The 19974-nt window shown below is 35.4% G+C and overlaps 1 protein-coding gene across 5 annotated transcripts in view; it reads right to left on the reverse strand.

Annotated features, from left to right (window-relative positions):
- Window positions 1-19974, reverse strand: part of RAD18 (RAD18 E3 ubiquitin protein ligase) — a 157801-nt gene that overhangs the window by 96957 nt on the left and 40870 nt on the right. For 4 of the 5 annotated variants that reach the window (XM_004460993.4, XM_004460992.4, XM_012526145.4 and 1 more), the window contains 2 exons: window positions 8845-8921; window positions 7456-7516 (listed from right to left, as the gene is read on the reverse strand). The exons of the other annotated variant lie outside the window; for it this stretch is intronic. In XM_004460993.4, the coding sequence (XP_004461050.1) occupies window positions 7456-7516; window positions 8845-8921 (138 nt within the window). The remainder of the gene's footprint in view (window positions 1-7455; window positions 7517-8844; window positions 8922-19974) is intronic. 5 annotated transcript variants of the gene reach the window in all.

A 19974-nucleotide genomic window follows, 5' to 3' on the forward strand; every position in this document is an offset into this window, starting at 1 on the left:
TTCAATCTCTCTAACTGCTGCCTCAAACTTAACAGCACTGGAAAAGTCATCAAAGAGATTATAAACAAAATGGTAAAGGTTGGCCATGTTCCAGTGCAAACTTGGAATGGTTGGAACCCAGGTAATCTCTTTGGGGGGTGGCAGTCAATAGCAGAAAATTTCAAACTTCTAGTGGGGATAGTTGCCTTCCTCAGAGGAGGATGCACCATACTCCCTTATTTCCTCCTCATCATCATAAACAGGGTACGTGTCCTAATAAATAGTGTGGTAAAAACACAAACAGCCGCCCACCTCATGGCCCTGTATACATACCAACCAGTTCAGAAGGACTCCAACAATATCAATGCCAAAGCTTAAGGAATTTAAGCACGCATCAAAGGGGGTAATGATATGGTCTATATGTACATTCAAGAATGATACGGGCTGTGTGTGTATTCAAGCTTACCTAGTTGCCTAAAAGCCCCTAAGCCCCAAGAAACTGAAACCTACTCCAACAAAGAAAGTCCTTTCGTGCTGAAAGGTCTCCTGACCCTGCCCCCAAATCCTCTGTATAAAAGGGACCTGAAAACGCTGCTCGGGGCTCAGTCCTTGGACATAAGTCTGCTGGGCCCAGCTGACTGTTAATAAAACTTCCTTCTTAGAGGAGTCTCATGTCCTGGTCTCAATAGTGTGATCACTGAATCCTCTCGAATGGCACAACAATTTCACTGGCTATGACCTACAGGAAAATGTTGAATAAAAGTGGAGAGAATGAGCATCCTCTCCTTGTTCTCAATCAGGGGAAAAGCACTCAATATTTCACCAATTAATATGATGTTAGCTACAGATTTATCATAGATATCCTTTATCAACTTTAAGAAATTCTAGTTCACTGTTTTTTATCATTAATGGGTGTTCACTTTTGTCAAATGTTTTTTCTGCATCTACTGAAAATATGTTTTTACATTTTTAGTATGTTAATATAGTGAATTACAGTGATTTTTGAACATTAAGCCAATTTTACAATCCTTAGAAAATCCCACTTGGTTATGATATACTCTGTATATTCTGCTCAACTGAATTACTAAAATTTTGTTAAGGAGTTTTGCATAAAAGTTCATAAGGAATACTGGTCAGAATTTTTATTATGATGTCTTCGTCTAGTTTTGGTGTCATGGAAATACTGGTATCATAAAATGAGGTAGAAAGTATTTCCCCCCTTTTCAATTTTCTGGAAGAGTTTGTGTAGAATTGGTATTATATCTTCATGAGTTTCATGTAATTAATGAGTGAAGTCATTTGGACATGGAGTTTCCTTCTCAGGAAAGCACATTCAACTTCTTTAATATATAGGGCTATTTTGCTTATCTATTCCATCTTGAGTGAGGTTTCATAATTTATGTCTTTTAAAGAATTCATCTATTTCATGTATGTTCTCATATTTACTGACACAAAGTTGTTCATAAAATGCTCTTATTATTCTTTCAATGTCAATCTGTTCCTTAGTAATTCCCTTCTTTTATTGCTGATATTGGTAACTGGTGCCTTCTCTTTTATTGTCCTGTTCAGGCTCACTGAATCAGTTTTATAATTTTATTGGTCTTTACAAAGAATCAGACTTTGGCTCCACAGTTTCATGTATTTTCCATTTTCAATTTCATTGATTCTGCTCTTATGTTTATTATTACCCCTCTCCTGCTTACTTTGGCTGCAATTTCCTCTTCTTTAATCTAGTTTTTTAAGGTGAAAGCTTAGATCACTAAATTAAGAACTTTTACTTTCCTAATGTAAACATTCAATGCTATACATTTCCTTCTAAGAACTGCTAAGCAATGATATGGTACACTGTCATTCAGTTCAAGATATTTTATCTAATTTTATCGCATCCAGTGTACTTTTCAATTCAGATGTTTGTCATCTAAGGAATTCCACTTGGGTCTTTCTTTATATCTTCCATTTCTAATCTCAGTAGGACTGTGCCTTTTTGTATTAGTCAGCCAAAGGGGTGCTGATGCAAAATACCAGAAACTGGATGATTTTTATAAAGGGCATTTATTTGGGGTAGGCGCTTACAGATACCAGGCCATAAAGCTTAAGTTACTTCCCTCACCAAAGTCTATTTTCATGTGTTGGAGCAAGATGGCTGCCGATGTCTGTGAGGGTTCAGGCTTCCTGGGTTCCTCCCTTTCAGGGTCTTGCTTCTCTCTGTGTTCAAGGTTCCTTTCTTCCCAGGGCTTTCTTCTTCCTAGGTTCAGGGTTCCTCTCTTCCTGGGGCTGGCTTATTTTTCCTCTTTAAGCTTACTTCCCAGGGCTCCAGTTTAAGGCTTCAGCATCAAACTCCAACATGAAAACTCCAACATTAAAAACCCTCAATTCTGTCCTTTGCCTAATGACATGGCCCAATCAAAGTCCTAATCATAACTTAATCATGCCCAGGTACAGACCAGATTACAAACAGTATTTATTTTTGGAATTTATAGCCACATCAAACTGCTATAGTTTTTCTTCCTTCTTGAGCATATGAAGAGTATTTGTAAATGCTGGTTTTAACATTTTTGTCTACCACTTAGTTTCATCATCTCTGCCACTCCTGAGATCATATGTTTATGGGTCATATTTTTCTGCCTCTTTGAATTCCTGGTAATTTTTAACAAGATACTAGATACAGTTAATTTTACATTGTTGGCGGCTAGATTTGTTCTATCCTTAAACTGTATTGTATTTTTGTTTGGGGGCACATCATGTTCCTTGGAATCAACTTTAAATAAAATTTTATTAGGACAGATTAGAGCAGGCTTTATTCTAGAGCACAGGTCAGCAAACAAAGGCCTATGGGTCAAATATGACTCATGGCCTATTTTTACATGGCACTCTAGCTAAGAACGGTTTTCACATTTTAAAAGGATTGGAAAAACAACAACAAAATAAAAGAACATTTGACAGAGACCACGTTCTTTGCATAACTCCAAATATCTATTATCTGACTCAAAGGTAATTTAGTTCTGCTACTAAGGCAATACTTGATAAGGATTCTGCCTGATGCCCCTATATTACAAGGTTATTCTACTCCCAACTGGTTGGAACTCAAACTATTCCTTGCTCTGTATAAGCTCCAGAAATTGTTCTGCCTAATCATTTCAAGCAGTTTCTTCCCTGATCTCAGGTTGTTTCCTCTCATGCAGATGCAGATTGCTAGGCAGCCAAGGATTTACGAGGATCCTTCCGCAAATCTTTCAAGTTCTCTTCTCTCTGCAGTTTCCTCCTCTCTGGTACACTGTCCTCCAAACTCACCTTGACCTCCTAGAATTTTGATTTCTGTTTCCTCAACTCAGTGAGACTACCCAGCTATTCTGAGATTCTTCCATCCAGGGTAAGAGCCTAAAAACTGCCTACAGGCAATAAACTGCTGGAACTGGAGAGCTCTTCACCTTATTGTTTCCTTTTTCTCAGGAATCACTGTCCTATGCTACCTGTTTTCCAAAATCTGAAAAACATTCACACATTTCATTTGGTGTTCTAGTTTTTTATAGAGGAGATTAAATAGAGACTCTGTTATTTTACCTACACTAGGAGTAGAAATCTTTGTTTTCATTTTATTCTTTTGGAAGCACAGTTTTGTGGGTTGTCTATTTTTTTGATCCAAACAGGTTATTGATGTGAACATGTAATGGATTTACTGCAATTATTTTAAAATAAATTAATAGATACTTCTGAAATTTCTTGGTTTCATTTTCTTCTTTGACCCATGAATTATTTGGAAGTATGTTTAGTTTCCAAATATTTTTATGATTTTTCAGAGCTTTCTGTTATGATTTCCAATTTAAATCCACTGTGGACAGAGAACATACTTTATATTATGGATGAATACTTGAGGGGAATTCTTTGTAGATCTCTAGGGTTCTCTCTGTGACGCTCTCTCCTCTCTGGTACTCTGTCCTGCAAACTCTAGCTGTCTTGGTTTCTCTGGTCTCTCAGTTCTTTCTCCTTCATGGAAAAAACCTTCCAGGTTCTGCTTGGGTTTCCGTTCCCTGCTCTGCAACCTGGAAACTCTCCCAAGGCTGTAAGCTGAGGCAATTAAGGGACTCATCTAATTTTTTCAGGGATACTTACCTTTTGCTGCCAGATACCCAGCGCCTTAAAGAGTTGTTTCAGGTTTTGTCCATGTGCTTTGATTGTTACAAGCTGGAGAATAAATAATTTCACCTTGACCAGAAGTTAAGTCCTCTAGGTTTTAATTTGCAATATGATACACATAAAAAAGGCTCCTGATAATTTTTAAGAGTGTAAAGAGGTTCAGAGAACTGAGAACTTGGCTCTAAATGCTAGAGGGCCCCAGGAAGTAGCCTTAGGCTCTGTTCCCTAGCAGTACTCTTTTTCCAGGTCATTTTAGCTAGTTCTACAACTTTAAATACTATTTACAACCTAATGAATTGCAATAACGTCTTTTTAGTCAGGTAGACTCATATATTCATATTTAATTATTTTTCCCCATGAATATCCAAAGAAAGGAAAACTTAAACTGAGACAAAACAGAAATGTTGACTCCCTTTTCCCAAGCACAATCATTTCCTGGTCTTTTCCATCTCAGTATATGGCACTATCATCTTCCCTATTGATTAAACCAAAAATGTAGGAATCATTCTTCATTCCTCTTTCAATCATTTACCACATTAAATCCATCAATAAGTACTATTGTTTCTACTATCAAAGTTTGCCTTGAATTGCTCATTTTACTCCTATCTCGCCACCAATCTAAGACAGGCCATATTTAGGGCGAAATTTGCTAAAATAGTCTCACTTCATTCAGTTCTCTTTTCACATATCATATTACCTTCTCAAAGGCTACCCCTGACCAATGAATCTAAAACAGCAGCTCCATCATTCTCTGTCCCTGCCTTATGTTAGCATTATCATGATCTGACTACTACACACTTTACTTATTTGGCTGTTGTCTGACTATTCCCATTAAAACGTAAGTTCCATGTGGGTAGGCAGTCTGCTTTGCTTAATGCTCTATTTCCAATACCTATTATATTTGCTGGTACAGTAATTGTTGATAATAAATATTTATTGAGAGAAGAGCCTCCTGACTGATTTTCTTGCTATTTCTTGCTCACCTATAATTTATTCTCTACTCAACAGATACCAGGATCTTTTAAAACGTAGATAAAATCATGTTACTTATCTTTTTTAAGTCCTTCAATGGCTTCCCACTGCACTAAACAATAAAATTCAAAATTAAATCTTAGAAGGTCTTACATGATCTGGCCTCCTGCTTTTTCTTATACCATTCTCCCTGCACACTCAACATACTTAAACCATATGCATCTTTTTTGTTTCTACTTTATGGCCTTTGCCCTTCACATTCTCTCTTCCTGGAATGCTCTTCTAGCTCTACGGATGGCTGCCTCTGTGTTTTCTTTTACTTAAGACTCATCTCAAATGTCAACTCCTCAAGAAAAGCCTTTTTCTGACTGCCTTCTATGTTCTACATAGTTTCTACTCAATTACCCTGCGTTATTTTCTTCATAGCACTTGCCACCTATAACTGTTATTATCTGCCTGCTTACCTGCTTATTTATCATGTTATAGTGCTAGAAGAAAAGTTTCATTAAAGAAGAAACCTTGTCTCATTGTTGTATTCCCAGTACCTAGAATACCACATGTTACACAGTAGATGCTCAATATTTATTGAATTAATAATTGACCAAATGAAAGAACAAAGCAACAAATTAAACTATGTTAAAATGCCTAGCCATTTAATAATATTAAGCAGGGGCTATCAAGAAAAGTTTCAGGAGATAACCAGAGTTTTTTTTCTGACAGAGTATAAACTATATCTTACCAAGATAAATAGAATAAATATCCAAAAAATATCTGTTTTAGGTAGGTGAAATAACATTTCCACCTCTTATTGGGAAAATTCACAGACTTAAATAAGAAGACTTAGACCAAAAGCATCTAATATCTAAAATTCACAGTTAACTCAATAAACTCATATGATCCAATTTCTGTATCAAACATACCTTCTATAAATCTACAACTAAAGCTGAAAATCACTGGTTTTGGGGAACACCTGCTTCACACATGGGAGGTCCCGGGATTCCCAGTGCCTCATGAAAATAAACAAGTAAACAAATGAAAAAACCAACTCGGGAGCAGATGTGACCATATACAAGGTCCCAGGTCCAATCCCTGATGGTAGGACAAAAAAAATAAAATAAAATAAAATCACTGATTTTATTAGTCCTCTTCTTTCCTAAAAGGGGAACTTATATTGATTAGTCCAAAACATTGCAAAAAAAATAAGATATATCATCACAAAACTACCAAAATGGCACATTCATAAAATTAAGCTTTTTCCTTTTCTTTCTTTCTTTTTTAAAGGCACTATAAATCAAAACCAAAGCCTACATACTAAAAAGGTTCCTAAATATACAAGTTATTCACTCGGCCTCCAAAAGACTTGAGAACTTGTAAACCTAGGTTTAAATTCCAGCTCTGCCTTTTACTGGGTCTCAGTTTCTTCCTTTGTGAAATAATACTCACTTGGAAGAGATGCTGAGAGGATTACTAAAACAATGTATGTGGAACTCCTGACACACACAATTATACTCAATAATTATGACTGTCTGCCTTCCTGTCTTTTCTTTTTTTTAAAAAATGATGAAGCAGAAATGAGAAGAAAAGTCTGCACAAGTGAAAAGATATAAGGTAGCTGAAATATGACTGATAATCTTAGTTTGGAGGACAGATAAAAGTTTACATCTTTCTTCTCAAAAGGAAAGTAAAATAGAAAAGTGAGAGACAGAAAAAGAAAACAAAATTCTCTCAGCAGAATTAAAATGTACCATAACTGGAATTACTCAGTTGCCAAACATTTATTAACACCTAACGTTTGCCAGGTACTTAAGTTTAAATTTAAACTGAAAACCAAATAAGCAAAAAACAAATAAAGTATAAAAGTTAATCAACTGATGAAACAGTAAGGTGTTAGCCCTGGGAAAGATGCATACAAAGACTATTTAAGGAAAAAGGAGTGATAAAGCTAAGAACTTGGTAACAACTAATAAAATGAAAACTACTTTTAGCACAAATTGACAAACTATAGAAGTGCTGAAATTTTTTACAGACGTATTGTCATTGAGTGGCTTGAAGACAGGATGGGGGGTCAGAAATGTTTCCATTTTAATCCCATCTTCTCACAGAGATGCTCTGAGAGCAACTAATTAATAGTTGTAAAGTGCTTTGTGATAAGCTCAAAGAAGAATGTTAGTCATAAATCAAAAAGCAGACACACAGTGTTACAAAAAGGTCACTGAGCAAATACTCAACCAAAATTGAGTCTCTTAAGTAATATTAACAAGAAAAGTTTATATCCAACAGTAATGTCAAACATTACTTTTAAGAATTATTTACGTTGAAAAACTGAGTAATATAAGTTCTTGTTAAAAATAAAGAAAATATACAACTTACGATATTTACTGTGAATTTCATCTATTTCCTTTTCTGTTTGATCCTTTGTAAAAACCATGATCTAAAATAATCAAGAAAATACTTAATAAAATTGACAAAAATGGAGATAAATAAAACATACTTTAAAATCTCAAATTCTTTATTTAATAAAGAAGAAAATAATCTCTTAACTATTTTATATAGATTAGGAAGAATAATTCCAGGGTAGTTTCCTTATATATGATGCTTTCATAATTAGTATACATTTCATCCATTACATTTTTTCCTCACCAGTAGAAAATGCAACACTGATTGCATTAAAATACACGAACTATTAACAAAATGATGAACTAAGTTTCCTATTTCTAAAATTTAATTTTCCACATTCATTAATATAATATGTAATATTCGAAACTACAAGCCTGAAGGCATTAATAAGGCAGATCTTGTTTGCCTTCTCTCCTTTTCAACTTAGTTTCTCCAGGTCATACAAGTTAACTAATAGAGAGATAAAATGCAGTTTAGTGTGTTAAATTTCTAGTTCTACTTTTTCTTTCATCTTAAACTCAAACAATTAGAAATCTATTTACACAATTAAGTACAGTACCTGTCTTACAGGCAGCAAACAGGAAATAATAAAGTCAATGGATATCTTAATTTTTTTCTACTATCTGGTTATAAACTTACTTCCCTAAGGGCGTTGCTTTCCTTATAAACACATTACCGATGGACTAGAAAAAAAAGTCTACTTGGGAGAGCCCAAAAAACTTCCTCCAGTGTCATAGGACACAATGACTATTTTCTTCTTTGGTATTTCTTTCCTCAAGTTTTGGACCATCAAGCTAGAGGAAGGCAATAGTGAAGAATTTTAGGTATCTGAGTTCCTCAAATAAGTTCAATAGAATAATCAATCCTCGTAAATTCTTACAATTATTTAATTTCTCCATAGGTATAATGACAGAATTGCAGAATGTCAGAGCTAAAAGGGAATCTTAGAGATCAAACAGTTCAATCCATTAGTTTTACAGATGAAGGTCCTAAGGGTTATAGAGGGTAAATAGCTCTTCAAATGCAACCAGCAAAGAAAGGAGCAATATCAAGCCCACCTGAAGAAAAGGCATATATGCTTTTTCCACAGGACTGTAATTCATCAAAAAACTCTAAATAAACTCTAGTTCATTAATAAACTCTACTTTGGATTGCATTTTGTACTAGACAACTTCTAAATATGATCACATTTTGTGCTTAAAAAATAAGCTGCAAATAAATCATAATACATTAAGTGGAAAATGTTCCAATACATTTCCCATTGAACAGATTTAACTATAGCTTGCTTTAGTTTTAGCAGGGTATTAAAGTTTTCTTTCCTTCTTATCTACACAGATACTAAAACAGATACCATCAACATACGCTTTCATTGAGTCTACTAGCTTCAAGACGCATCCTAGTCTTCTCCATGTTTTCAATTTCTTTAACTATTTCAGCAGCTGTTAAAATAAGAACATGCAGCCAATATTAATTTCATGATTTTGATTATTATACTATGGTTACATAAATTGCTAACATTAGAGGACGGTAGACGATGGATAAATTTAAGGTATTTGCTTTCTCCTATGCATATATAGGTATAAACAGCATTCCCGGTGGAATATGAAAGTTAATTTGTTAGTGTGAGTTCAATTTTAAGGGTTTGTCTGCTCAAACACCAATGTACTTAAGAGGCAACTTTTCAAGGACAAAGGTCTATAAATAATGGTTTTGCCTCAAGAATCTTTATCCATAGGTATAGTTACCAATCATACACATCAGAAAGATCCATAATGCAAATACCCTTGAATGCAAATAGCACAGAATTTGCAAACACTATCTTTCTGCCTCCAAAGTCAACATATTAAAACTAAAATATATATGGTATAAAATAAAAACCTACAATCACTCAGACACTGAAATACATACGAAAAGACATGATGTCTGGAATTTGGTTCAAAAATAATCCATGGGGAGGTAAGGGGTGTTGATGGTAGATGAAATAAAGAAGATTAGACATGAATTGATAACTGTTTAAATTATGAAGAAATCATTACACTATTCTCTGTACTTCTATATGTTTGAAATAGTCCCTATTAAAAACGTTGTAAAAACCTACAGCCCTAGAGAGGATCATTTAAGAACACAATTATCTCAATTTAAAGTTTGTTTTTTAGGTGGTGAGAGGACCTTTGCCTCCTTAATATTGTAAAACCAATAGAAACAATGTAAACCATATTTCTCATTGTAAGCATGAACAGCCAGCAGTTCTCTCCTTTCTAACTTACAGAGTAATAGGATAACAGGAAAGCAAAGGAACCACTTACATTCCAGCTAACCCACTAAGAGGAGCACAAGATACAGAACTTCTGGGAAGCTCTTTTCTAAAGCATTAAGGAAACTATATTAGGATTGGGTACAATTTAGGGGCTTAAATCTCTTTCAGGGAGACTTCTGATTCCATTGAGAATACAGAAAGCTGGAAATAGTGTTAATCCCACCCTAACAACAAGAAAAGACTAGGTAACCTACAAACCTTAACTTCTTGAATCCATCAGAGCTAAGGTTACAGGGCAACCGGCTAGCCCAAAGTCTAAGGAAAGACAGGTATCTTCAAGGAGAGATGGCTCAGGAGTACTGGCTGAGAGCAGGGCATGAGAGAAACACTGGGACCACAAACCTCTGAGTAAGAAGATTTCAGCTAAACATTTTTATGAATTACAAAAGGCAAAATGTGGGCTACCATGAGTATAAAAACCCTGGAAAACACAGTCATACCAACTCACAGATTGTTTTTTAAGGTCTTTACTGGGTGCTCATGAGAAATACTGGAGGAAGGACAGGAAAATGGAAAAAATACCTCCCTCATGACCCAAGCCTGGGAAAGGGGGCAGACCCCACTACAGTAAAGCCGTAACACCCAACCAGATCTTAACATTAAGCCACTGAAAGAAGGTCAGCAAAACAGAGAGCACAAGTAAATACCCACTGAGGCTACTAGAGGAGGAAGGAGGGAAGGGAAGGAAGGGAAGGTAGGGAAGGAAGAAAGAAAAAAAAAACTCTACCCCTGCAGGAAGGCTAGAAACCATTCTGGGCCCAGACCATTAAATATATTGTTACTGAGGAAGGGACAGGATCACTGAGAGAGCCCCACCCCGGAGACCCAGGATCAAAGATCCTGCCTAAGACTGGGGCTAAATCAGGATAGCAGAGAACACTCCATTGCTTTCTACCACCAATCTAGCATGCTCTGAGTAACAACAATCTACCACTGGGAGAAAAGTGAGTGCATGGAGAGAGATCCTCTCAGAGGCACAGATTCAGGGAAAGACTATGTTGTGAATGATAGAGGCACATTTAAAAAAGAGACAAACACAACAAAAACAAAAACCTCTGGCAACTCAACCACCAACCTAAGTACAGGTGAATTCTCAAGGAATATGCAATTGTAGTGAACTGAGGGCAATTACAACAAAAACAAAACACAAACCAAGCTCAACTCCTGATTTAACCCACATAATAAAGACTTAGCAGAAGAGGAGACATATCAATTTCCACACACAAATACTCTTTACTTCAGTGTTTAGATTCTTACATACAGAGTTCAGCTTTCAACCAAAGCTTATAAGATATACAAAAAAGCAAACAAACAACAACAAAACCAGACTCAGGTATCACCCAGATATTGAAACTATCAGACATGGAATTTAAACATAACCATGATTGATATGCTAAAGGATCTAATGGAAAAAGTGAACAACACTCATGAAAAGATAAGGCATTTCAGTAGAGATGAAAACTATCAGAAAGAATAAAACAGAAATGCTAGATACAATTATCTGCCAAAAATAATGAAAGACATCAAACCATGAATGCAAGAAGTTCAGAGAGCAAGATAAATACACAAATAAGAAAAAAAAAAACCAAAATAATAACAAAAAAGAATATACACACAGACACAAGGGGAACAAAAAGCAAAAGAACAAATGGAAAACAATTAGGAAGATGTTAGATGTAAAGCCAACTGTATCAATAATTGTATTAAATATAAATGGTCTGAAAGCATCAATTGTGAGACAGAATGACAGATTTTTTTTTAAAAGTGGCATCAAACTAGGGGCTAGCAACAAAGAACCCATTTTAAAAAGAAGACATAGATAGGTAAAAAGTAAGAATATAGAAAGAGATTTATCATTAATAAAACGAAACCTTGAGTGCCTAATTCATATGAAGCAACCAGATTTCAGAACAATGAATATTATCAAGGATAGAGAAGCAAATTATGTAATGATAAATGGGTCAATTCACCAATAAGAAATAATCCTACTTGTTAATACATCTAAAACAAATTAAAAATATATAAAAAAGGACTTCTGGTCCAGACAAGACAGAGTACACTTACTTCTCCTTAATCTTCCTTACTAAATACAAGTAAAACCCCTGGATATAATACAACAGACAATCATAAGAGAATTCTGAAAGTGGGGAAAGAGGAAGATGTACTGGCTAAAGACCTCAGAATATGAGGAACTACATGGCAGTGAGCTCCCTGGGTTTTCTTTTTATCTCTTACATGTGCCAGATTGGGCTCTGAAGAAGCCTGAAACCTGGCAAAAGCAAAAACCACCACCACAAAAAGCCTGCTCTCTCTAAGCAAAGAATTGGGAAACAGGCAGCCCAGAAACCTTTTGACAATACTTGACTTATCCCAGCTAAATACCACTGATGCTCCCCCAACTCCTGCAGTATCATCGGAGAACAAAGGGGCTGTCTGGACTCCAATTCCCCACCTGAAAGTGGCAACAGCCAAAGACAGGCTTTCCTCCCCTGCTGATGCATAATCAGTACAGACCTAGTGAAGAACCTAGAATTCCAACCTCACCCTGTGGTGGTAGGTGACATCCTTACCCTATCACTTAGTGTGGCTGGCAACACCTCAACTAGTGATTGGGGAGAGGCTCTCAAAGAGAAGGAATCTCAAGAAAGGCATTATTTAAGCTTGTGTAATACATACTGACTGTACCCCTGATTGATTCACATGTGAAACTGTCCTGACTTAATAAGCCAAAAGGTTTAAGAACTTAAAGCACAGTGTGAAATGTCATCCTGATTTTCAGAATGGCTTCCAGGTAGCAGATAAATGAAGCAGATCAGAAGAGCATTGCAAGGGCTCTGAAAACTAAATTGGCATTGGAATCAGTGCACAGAAGAACAAGATCTACACACAGAACCTAAACAGGATGACTGCCTATATAATAAAATAAATAAGTAAATAAAAACGTTATATTATACACCAGGTAAGTCACATCTTGAATGAGGAAAGACAATCAACAGATGCCAATACTGTGATGACACAGATGTTGGAATTATCAGACCAGAACTTTAAAGCTGCCACCATAAAAAAGCTTCAGCAAGCCATTATGAACACTCCAGAAATGAAACAAAACTGCTACTGATGTAATGCTTTTATGACTGCAGCAAGTCCATTACTAAAAAAAAGTTTAGTCATTTAATAGTTTAAGTGTTACATTTAAGTTATTACTTTCTTATAGTTAGAAATGAGGTAGCAGTAGTGTTAGACTACAGTAAACCCAACAACCACTACCACAACTAAAAGTGGAAGCAAAGTGAAACAAATGAACTGAACTGTATTTCAATCAAATAACATAACCACACTGAAGGGAGATAAAAAGGAATTTATGAACACAGTATTTACTACACACCTTCATTTGGGAGGGGTTGAAGTTAGATAGACAGGAAAACTAAAAAAAAAAAAAAAAAAAAGCTGGACTCTTTCTTATAGGTTTGTTTTGTAGCGGGGTAGTGGTATAAAAGAAGCAATTTTGAAACTATTTTACATGTACTAATTGAACAAACTAGTAAAATTAGTTAATATGCTGATGCTATTGGGTTCTCATTGTGGGGGAAAAAAGGCAGCTAAAAATATGGAACAGAGAAAGGTAAAGAATCCTGCAGGGATGGATTGGAAGTAGAGGAACCAGTGTATTCTCATGATTTCTAAAATGTGTATGTACAAAAACATTTACATGCATATGCATAAGTACAAGTGTTTGTGTGTGTATATATATATACACACACACACATAGGCAGAGAGAGAGTTCATATGTATATGTATACAACTGTATGTATATATTCCCTTGCTCCATCTGCTGAAAATGCCTAAATCCTAGTAGCTAAATGCCTACAGCTGGTGGCCATATTTCAATTACCCCCCCCCCCAAAGAAGAACCAAAGCTCCTCAGAGATGTGGCTGATTACAGAGTAGGGGCAGGGAAGGGACAAACTGAGTCTGCAATATTATTATCTGTTAGGCCAGAAATAAGAATATGACCAAAAAATTAACAGGGACGCATTACAAGGACAAGAAATCAGAATGAAGAGGCTAACACTGCCCAAATCTACAAATTAAGGCCAGTAATGAATTATATATTTATGAGTCCATATCAATAATAGGTAAAGAAAAAAAAAATACAGGAGAAAGGAAGGCTTTTATTTTCAGAATCATGCCAAGTGACACCTGGTAAATGTGGAAGAAATGCTAAAATTGGAAAATTATCATTTTAAAACTATCACAGAAAAGATTAGTTCAAGTAAAAACCACCACAAGTTGTTAAATATAGGAGTGAAATTTTAATGAGGTATAGGATATATTACAGTGTTTCCCCACAGATTTTCTATTGGAAGCAAGGGGAAAAATATAACTCTACAGTGGAGAAATTGACCAAGTGATCAAACATGACATCACTAATGAGGGACAGGGAAATGTCAAGTGCCTCTGGACAAGATATTCTGAGAAGTACAAAACATCACTATATAGTATTATATAGTATTCTGGACAGGAATGCACAAGCTGACTGTAACTAAAAGGATACAGTAGACAAAGCTAATATGAGAAATATTCTATTTTTTAAAAAAGACAAAACAAAGAGTTCATTCTTTAAAAATGCCAATGTTATAAAAGCAATGAAAGACTGAGGAATTGCTCCAGACTGAAAGAGACTAAAAGGATATTATACAACTAAACATGAGATCCAAGATTGGATCAAGAACCAAAGGAAAAAAAATGCACAAAGGCTATTATTGGACCCACTGATAAAAACGGAATACGAACAATAGATTAAAATATTGTAACAAAGTAAAACTTACTAAAACTGATTAACTCTCTTACTGCAATAAAAGAGAATATGATTTTTCTTAGGAAATATACCATGAAGTATTTAGGGGTAAAAAGCCAAGATTATACAATTTATTCTCAAATGGTTAAAGAAAAAATCTGTGTTTTATATATACATACACACAGACACAAAGAAATAGAAACAGTATATAATTCATAAAGCAAACATAGCAAAATGCTAACAATAGGTGAATCTATGTAAAAGGCATATAAGTATCCTTTATCATAGTCTTTTGACTTTCCAGTAAGTTTGAAATTATTTCCAAATAAAAAGGCTTTAAAAAGAATGCATAATTAAGACTTTTTCAGACAAATAAAAGCTAGAGGAATTTGTCCTAACAGCACACCTGCACTAAAAACAAATATTATTTAAAAGTTCTTCAGGTAAAAAGAAAATGACCGCCCCCCCCCCCCCCCCCCCCGCCTTGGAAATATTGGATCTACCCAAAGGAATGAAGAATACTGGAAATGGTAAATGTATAGATAAAAACTAAAGACTTTCTGTTGGAGAAAATACGGCGCTTACTGGGACACGGAGACTGAAATGACTATAGATAAAGGAAGATTTATTGAGAAGCTCTCCCAATGGAGTGGGCTGAAGTCTCTCTTCAGACCCCCACCATGCTGATGGGGGGGCTAAAGTCTGTTCTTCAGACCCCCCTCAGTTGGGAGAGCTTCTCAATAAATCTTTCTTTATCTATAGTCATTTCAGTCTCCGTGTCCCAGTAAGCGTCATATTTTCTCCAACACTTTCCTTTTCATTTTTAATTTTCTTTAAAAGAAAATAAACAGTTTAAGGCAACTATATTAATAAGATATTATAGGGTTTATAACATATATTGAAGAAAAATCTATGACAAGAGGAAAATGATGTAAAGGGGTAATGAAAGTATATTGTTTTACTGTTTTAATGTCCACACAATATATGTGAAGGCAGACTATGTTAAGTTAAAGACACATATGGTAAACTAAAAGAATAAAATAAAGAGGTATAGCCAGTAAGACAATATTAGAAATAAGACAGAAAAACAAAAAACAAAAAACCTCTATCAATCCAAAAGAAAGCAGGAAAAGGAAGAAAAAAACCCCTGAAAATGGATAGGACAAAGAAAAACTGCAAGATGTCAGATTTAAACTCAATCAAATAGATCAAATGAAATAAAAATGATCTAAACCCTACAATTTAAAGTAGAGCTTGTAATTAGAATTGGAGAACAAATCCAAACCACCCCCCATCACCACCACCCCTCAAAAAAAACAACACACTGTATATATAATAATGCAAATAATTTTAAAGAAAAAAAATAAAGATATATTGGAGTGGCTTTACTAATATCAGATAAGGTAGATTTCAACATAAGGAATATTACCAGAGATAAAGAGGAACATTATAGGTTGGTTATAATAAAAAAGACAGATAACAAGTGAGGGTAAGGGGGAGAAATTAGAACCCTCATACATTGCTGAAGTGTAAAATGGTGCAACCACTTTGAAAAAGAGTCATTGAAATGTTGAAACAGAGTTACCATATGACATAGCAATTCCACTCCTAACTACATACCCAAGAAAAATAAAACATGTCTACTTAAAACTTTTGTACAAGAATTATCATAGCAGCATTATTCATAATAGCTGAAGAGTGGAAACATCCCAGATATTAATCAACTGAAGAATGGATAAAACAATGGGACATATCCATTTAGTGGAATATTATTTGGCAATGAAAAAACTGAGATACTGATGCATCCTACAACCTAGATAAACCTCAAAATCATTATGTCTAAGTGAAAGAAGTCAGTCAGAAAAGACCACATATTATATGATTCGATTAATGTGGAATCTCCAAAATTAGAAAATCTAAAGAGACAGAAAGTAGATTAGTGGTTGGTTGGGGCTGGGAGGAAATGAAAAGTTACTGCTAACAGGTGCAGGGCTTCTTTTTAGGGTGATGAAAATGTTCCATAATTGATTGTGTGTGATGACAACACAATTTTCTAAAAATAACAAAAGCCATTGAACTGTATAGTTTAAAAGGGTCAATTGTAATAATATGTGAATTGTATCTCAATAAAACTATTAAGGGGAAGCGGATTTGGCTCAACTGATAGAATGTCCACCTACCAAATGGGAGGTCCAGGGTTCAAACCCAGGACCTCCTGACCCATATGGTGAGCTGGCCCATGCACAGTGTTGCTGCACGCAAGGAGTGCCATGCCACGCAGGGGTGTCCCCCTGTGTAGGGGAGGCCCAAGTGCAAGGAGTGCAACCCGCAAGGAGAGCTGCCCCATACAAAAAAGCACAGCCTGCCCAGGAGCAGTGCGGCACACACAGAGAACTGACATAGCAGGATGACACAACACAAAGAAACACAGATTCCCGGTGCCACTGACAAGAATACAAGCAGACACAGAAGAACACACAGCGAATGGACACAGAGAGCTGACAACTGGATGGGGGGTGGGGGAAGGGGAGAGAAAAAAATGAAAAATAAATCTTTAAAAAAAAACTGTTAAGAATTCAATGAAAGGGAAAAAAACAACATAAGATCATGTCAACAGATGAAGAATAAGGATTTGACACAATTCAACACTTCATTAGTCTCAGCAAACTAGGAATAGAAGAAACTTCACTACCCTTTTTACCTACAAGATTGGGAAAAAGAAAAGGATGTTTGTTCACACCACTTCTATTTAACACTGCTCTAAAGGTTCTAAGCCATGTAAAAAGATAAGAAAATGAAATAAAAGTCATAACATTAAAAAGAAGTAACCAAAAACAAAACATAGTTTAATTTATGCAAGGCTGTCATTCTGGATAGTATAATAAAATTGACGAACGATGGATAGTGCTTACAATTATGCTCTAATAAAGTTAATGTAATTGAAAAAAAAAAAAAGTAACCGTTTTCCCCTGGTTTTATTGACTGGTAACATGACTGTACACATAAAAATAGTGAGTTCTACAAGTTCACAATATAAGAGGTAAATATACAAAAATCAATATATGAAAACAATTTTTTAAAATAGTAATGAACATGGATACAATGAAATTAAAAATAATAGCATTTACAATAGCACCACAATCATGAAATATTTAGGGATAATTTAACAAAATATGTAGAAAACATGTACACAGAAAACTAGAAAATGCTGCTGAGAAAAATAAAAGACCTACATAAATAGAGAAGTGCCATGTTGTAGATGATGTTGTTATCAATTTTCTCCAAGTTGATCTACAAATTCAATATAACCCCTATCAAAATTCCAGACCCCTTTTTTGTAGGAATTTATAAGCTGAGTGTAACATTTATATGGTAATGGAAAGGACCAAATACAGACAAAATAATTTTTTTTAAAGGACAAAGTTGGAGGACTTATACTATCTGATCCCAAGACTCAAAAATTAGAGTAATCAAGCTTGCAGCATTGGCAAAAGGATACACATATAAATCAATGGAATAAAATATATGCTAGATATATTTGCATGCCTTAATATGCCAAATGGATTTTTGACAAGGGGGCAAATTAACTCAATAGGGAAAGGACAGTCTTAACAAATGATGCTGGAAAAATTAGTTATCCATATTAAAAATATAAATCTTGACCCTTACCTCACCCTCAATGGAAACAATATCTGCAAATGGATCTAAACTTTTAAAAAAAGCTAAAATTATAAAACTTGTGGGGAAAAAATGGGAGAAAAACTTCATCAAAATTAAATGCTTTTACTCTTCAAAAGGTACTATTAAGAAACACATTAAGAAAATGACAAGGTTACCCATATTCTAGGAAAAAATATTCACAATATATATTTTTTTAAGATTTTTTTAAAATTAATTTCTCTCCCCTTCTCCACACCCCCCAGTTGTCTGCTGTGTCTGTTCGCTGTCTGTTCTTCTGTGACCGCTTCTATCTTTATCAGTGTCACTGGGAACCTGTGTTTCTTTTTGTTGCGTCATCTTGTGTCAGCTCTCCGTGTGTGCGGCGCCATTCTTGGGCAGGCTGCACTTTCTTTCGTGCTGGGCGGCTCTCCTTATGGGGCACACTCCTTGTGCGTGGCTGCGTGGCACGGCACTCCTTGCGCACATCAGCACCGCACATGGGCCAGCTCCACACAAGTCAAGGAGGCCTGGGGTGTGAACTGTGGACCTCCCATGTGGTAGGCAGACACCCTATCCATTGGGCCAAGTCCACTTCCCCATAATATATATTCTTGACAAATGACCAGTATCCAGAATACATAAAGAATCTAACAGGTCAATAAAAACTTTTTTTTTTAAAGTGGGCAAAAGATCTCAACATATCCCTTACCAAAGAAAATGTACAAATAGCAAAAAATAAAATAAAAAGATGTTTGACATCATTAGTACCACATAATCAACAAGAAAGAAAGAGACCCCCAGCAAAGAAAATTTGAGAAGAGTTAAACAGGTATTGCACAAAAAAAAAGAGATATCCAGGTAATCAATACACATTAAAAAAATGTGCTGAACATCTTAAGTCATTAGGGAATGCAAATTTAAAACATAATGAGATATTAATGTGGCCTTGCCAGAATGGCTAAATGAAAAATTGACAATGTTGCCAAGGATGTGCAACAACCCATAGTTCATACCTTTTTTTTTTCACTCTCCCCTCCCCTTGTGGCATTTTGCTTGCTGTCTGCTCTCTGTGTCCATTCACTGTGCATTCTTCTGTGACTATGTTTATTTATTTATTTATTCCCGTCCCTTCCCCTTGCAGCTTGCTTGTTGTCTGCTCTGTGTCTTTTTGCTGTGCTCTTCTGTGTTTTTGCTTGTCTCCCTTTTCGTTGCGTCACCTTGCTGAGTCTGCTCTCCACAGCACTGGCAAGCCACAGCCACTTCCTGTCTCATACCCTTTTGATGAGGGAGTGTACACTGATATTAAATTTTTTTGCTGTATCTATAAAAGGTGAACATCTGCAAACCATATAACATAAAAATTCCCCTTCTAGGCAAATATATCCAACAGCAAAGTGTGCTGATGTGTACCAAGGGACATATAAAAGATTATTCACAGTAGCATTATTCCTTTTTTTTTTTAAGGTACTGGGACCAGGATTGAACCTAGGACCTCGTATGTTCCTCACAACAATGCCCCAAAATATACAAAAATTGACAGAAGTGAGGGGAAATATTTCTACAATAATAGTTGTAGATTTCAACATACCACTACCAATAATTCATGGAATATTGAAATTGAAGATCAATAAGGAAACAGAGAACTTAAAACTATTAACCAATTAGACCTAATGGACATAGGTAGTACACTCCACCCAACAACAGCAGAACACACATC

The sequence above is a fragment of the Dasypus novemcinctus genome, chromosome 26 (genome assembly GCF_030445035.2).
Source record: "Dasypus novemcinctus isolate mDasNov1 chromosome 26, mDasNov1.1.hap2, whole genome shotgun sequence".
Lineage (NCBI taxonomy): Eukaryota > Metazoa > Chordata > Mammalia > Cingulata > Dasypodidae > Dasypus > Dasypus novemcinctus.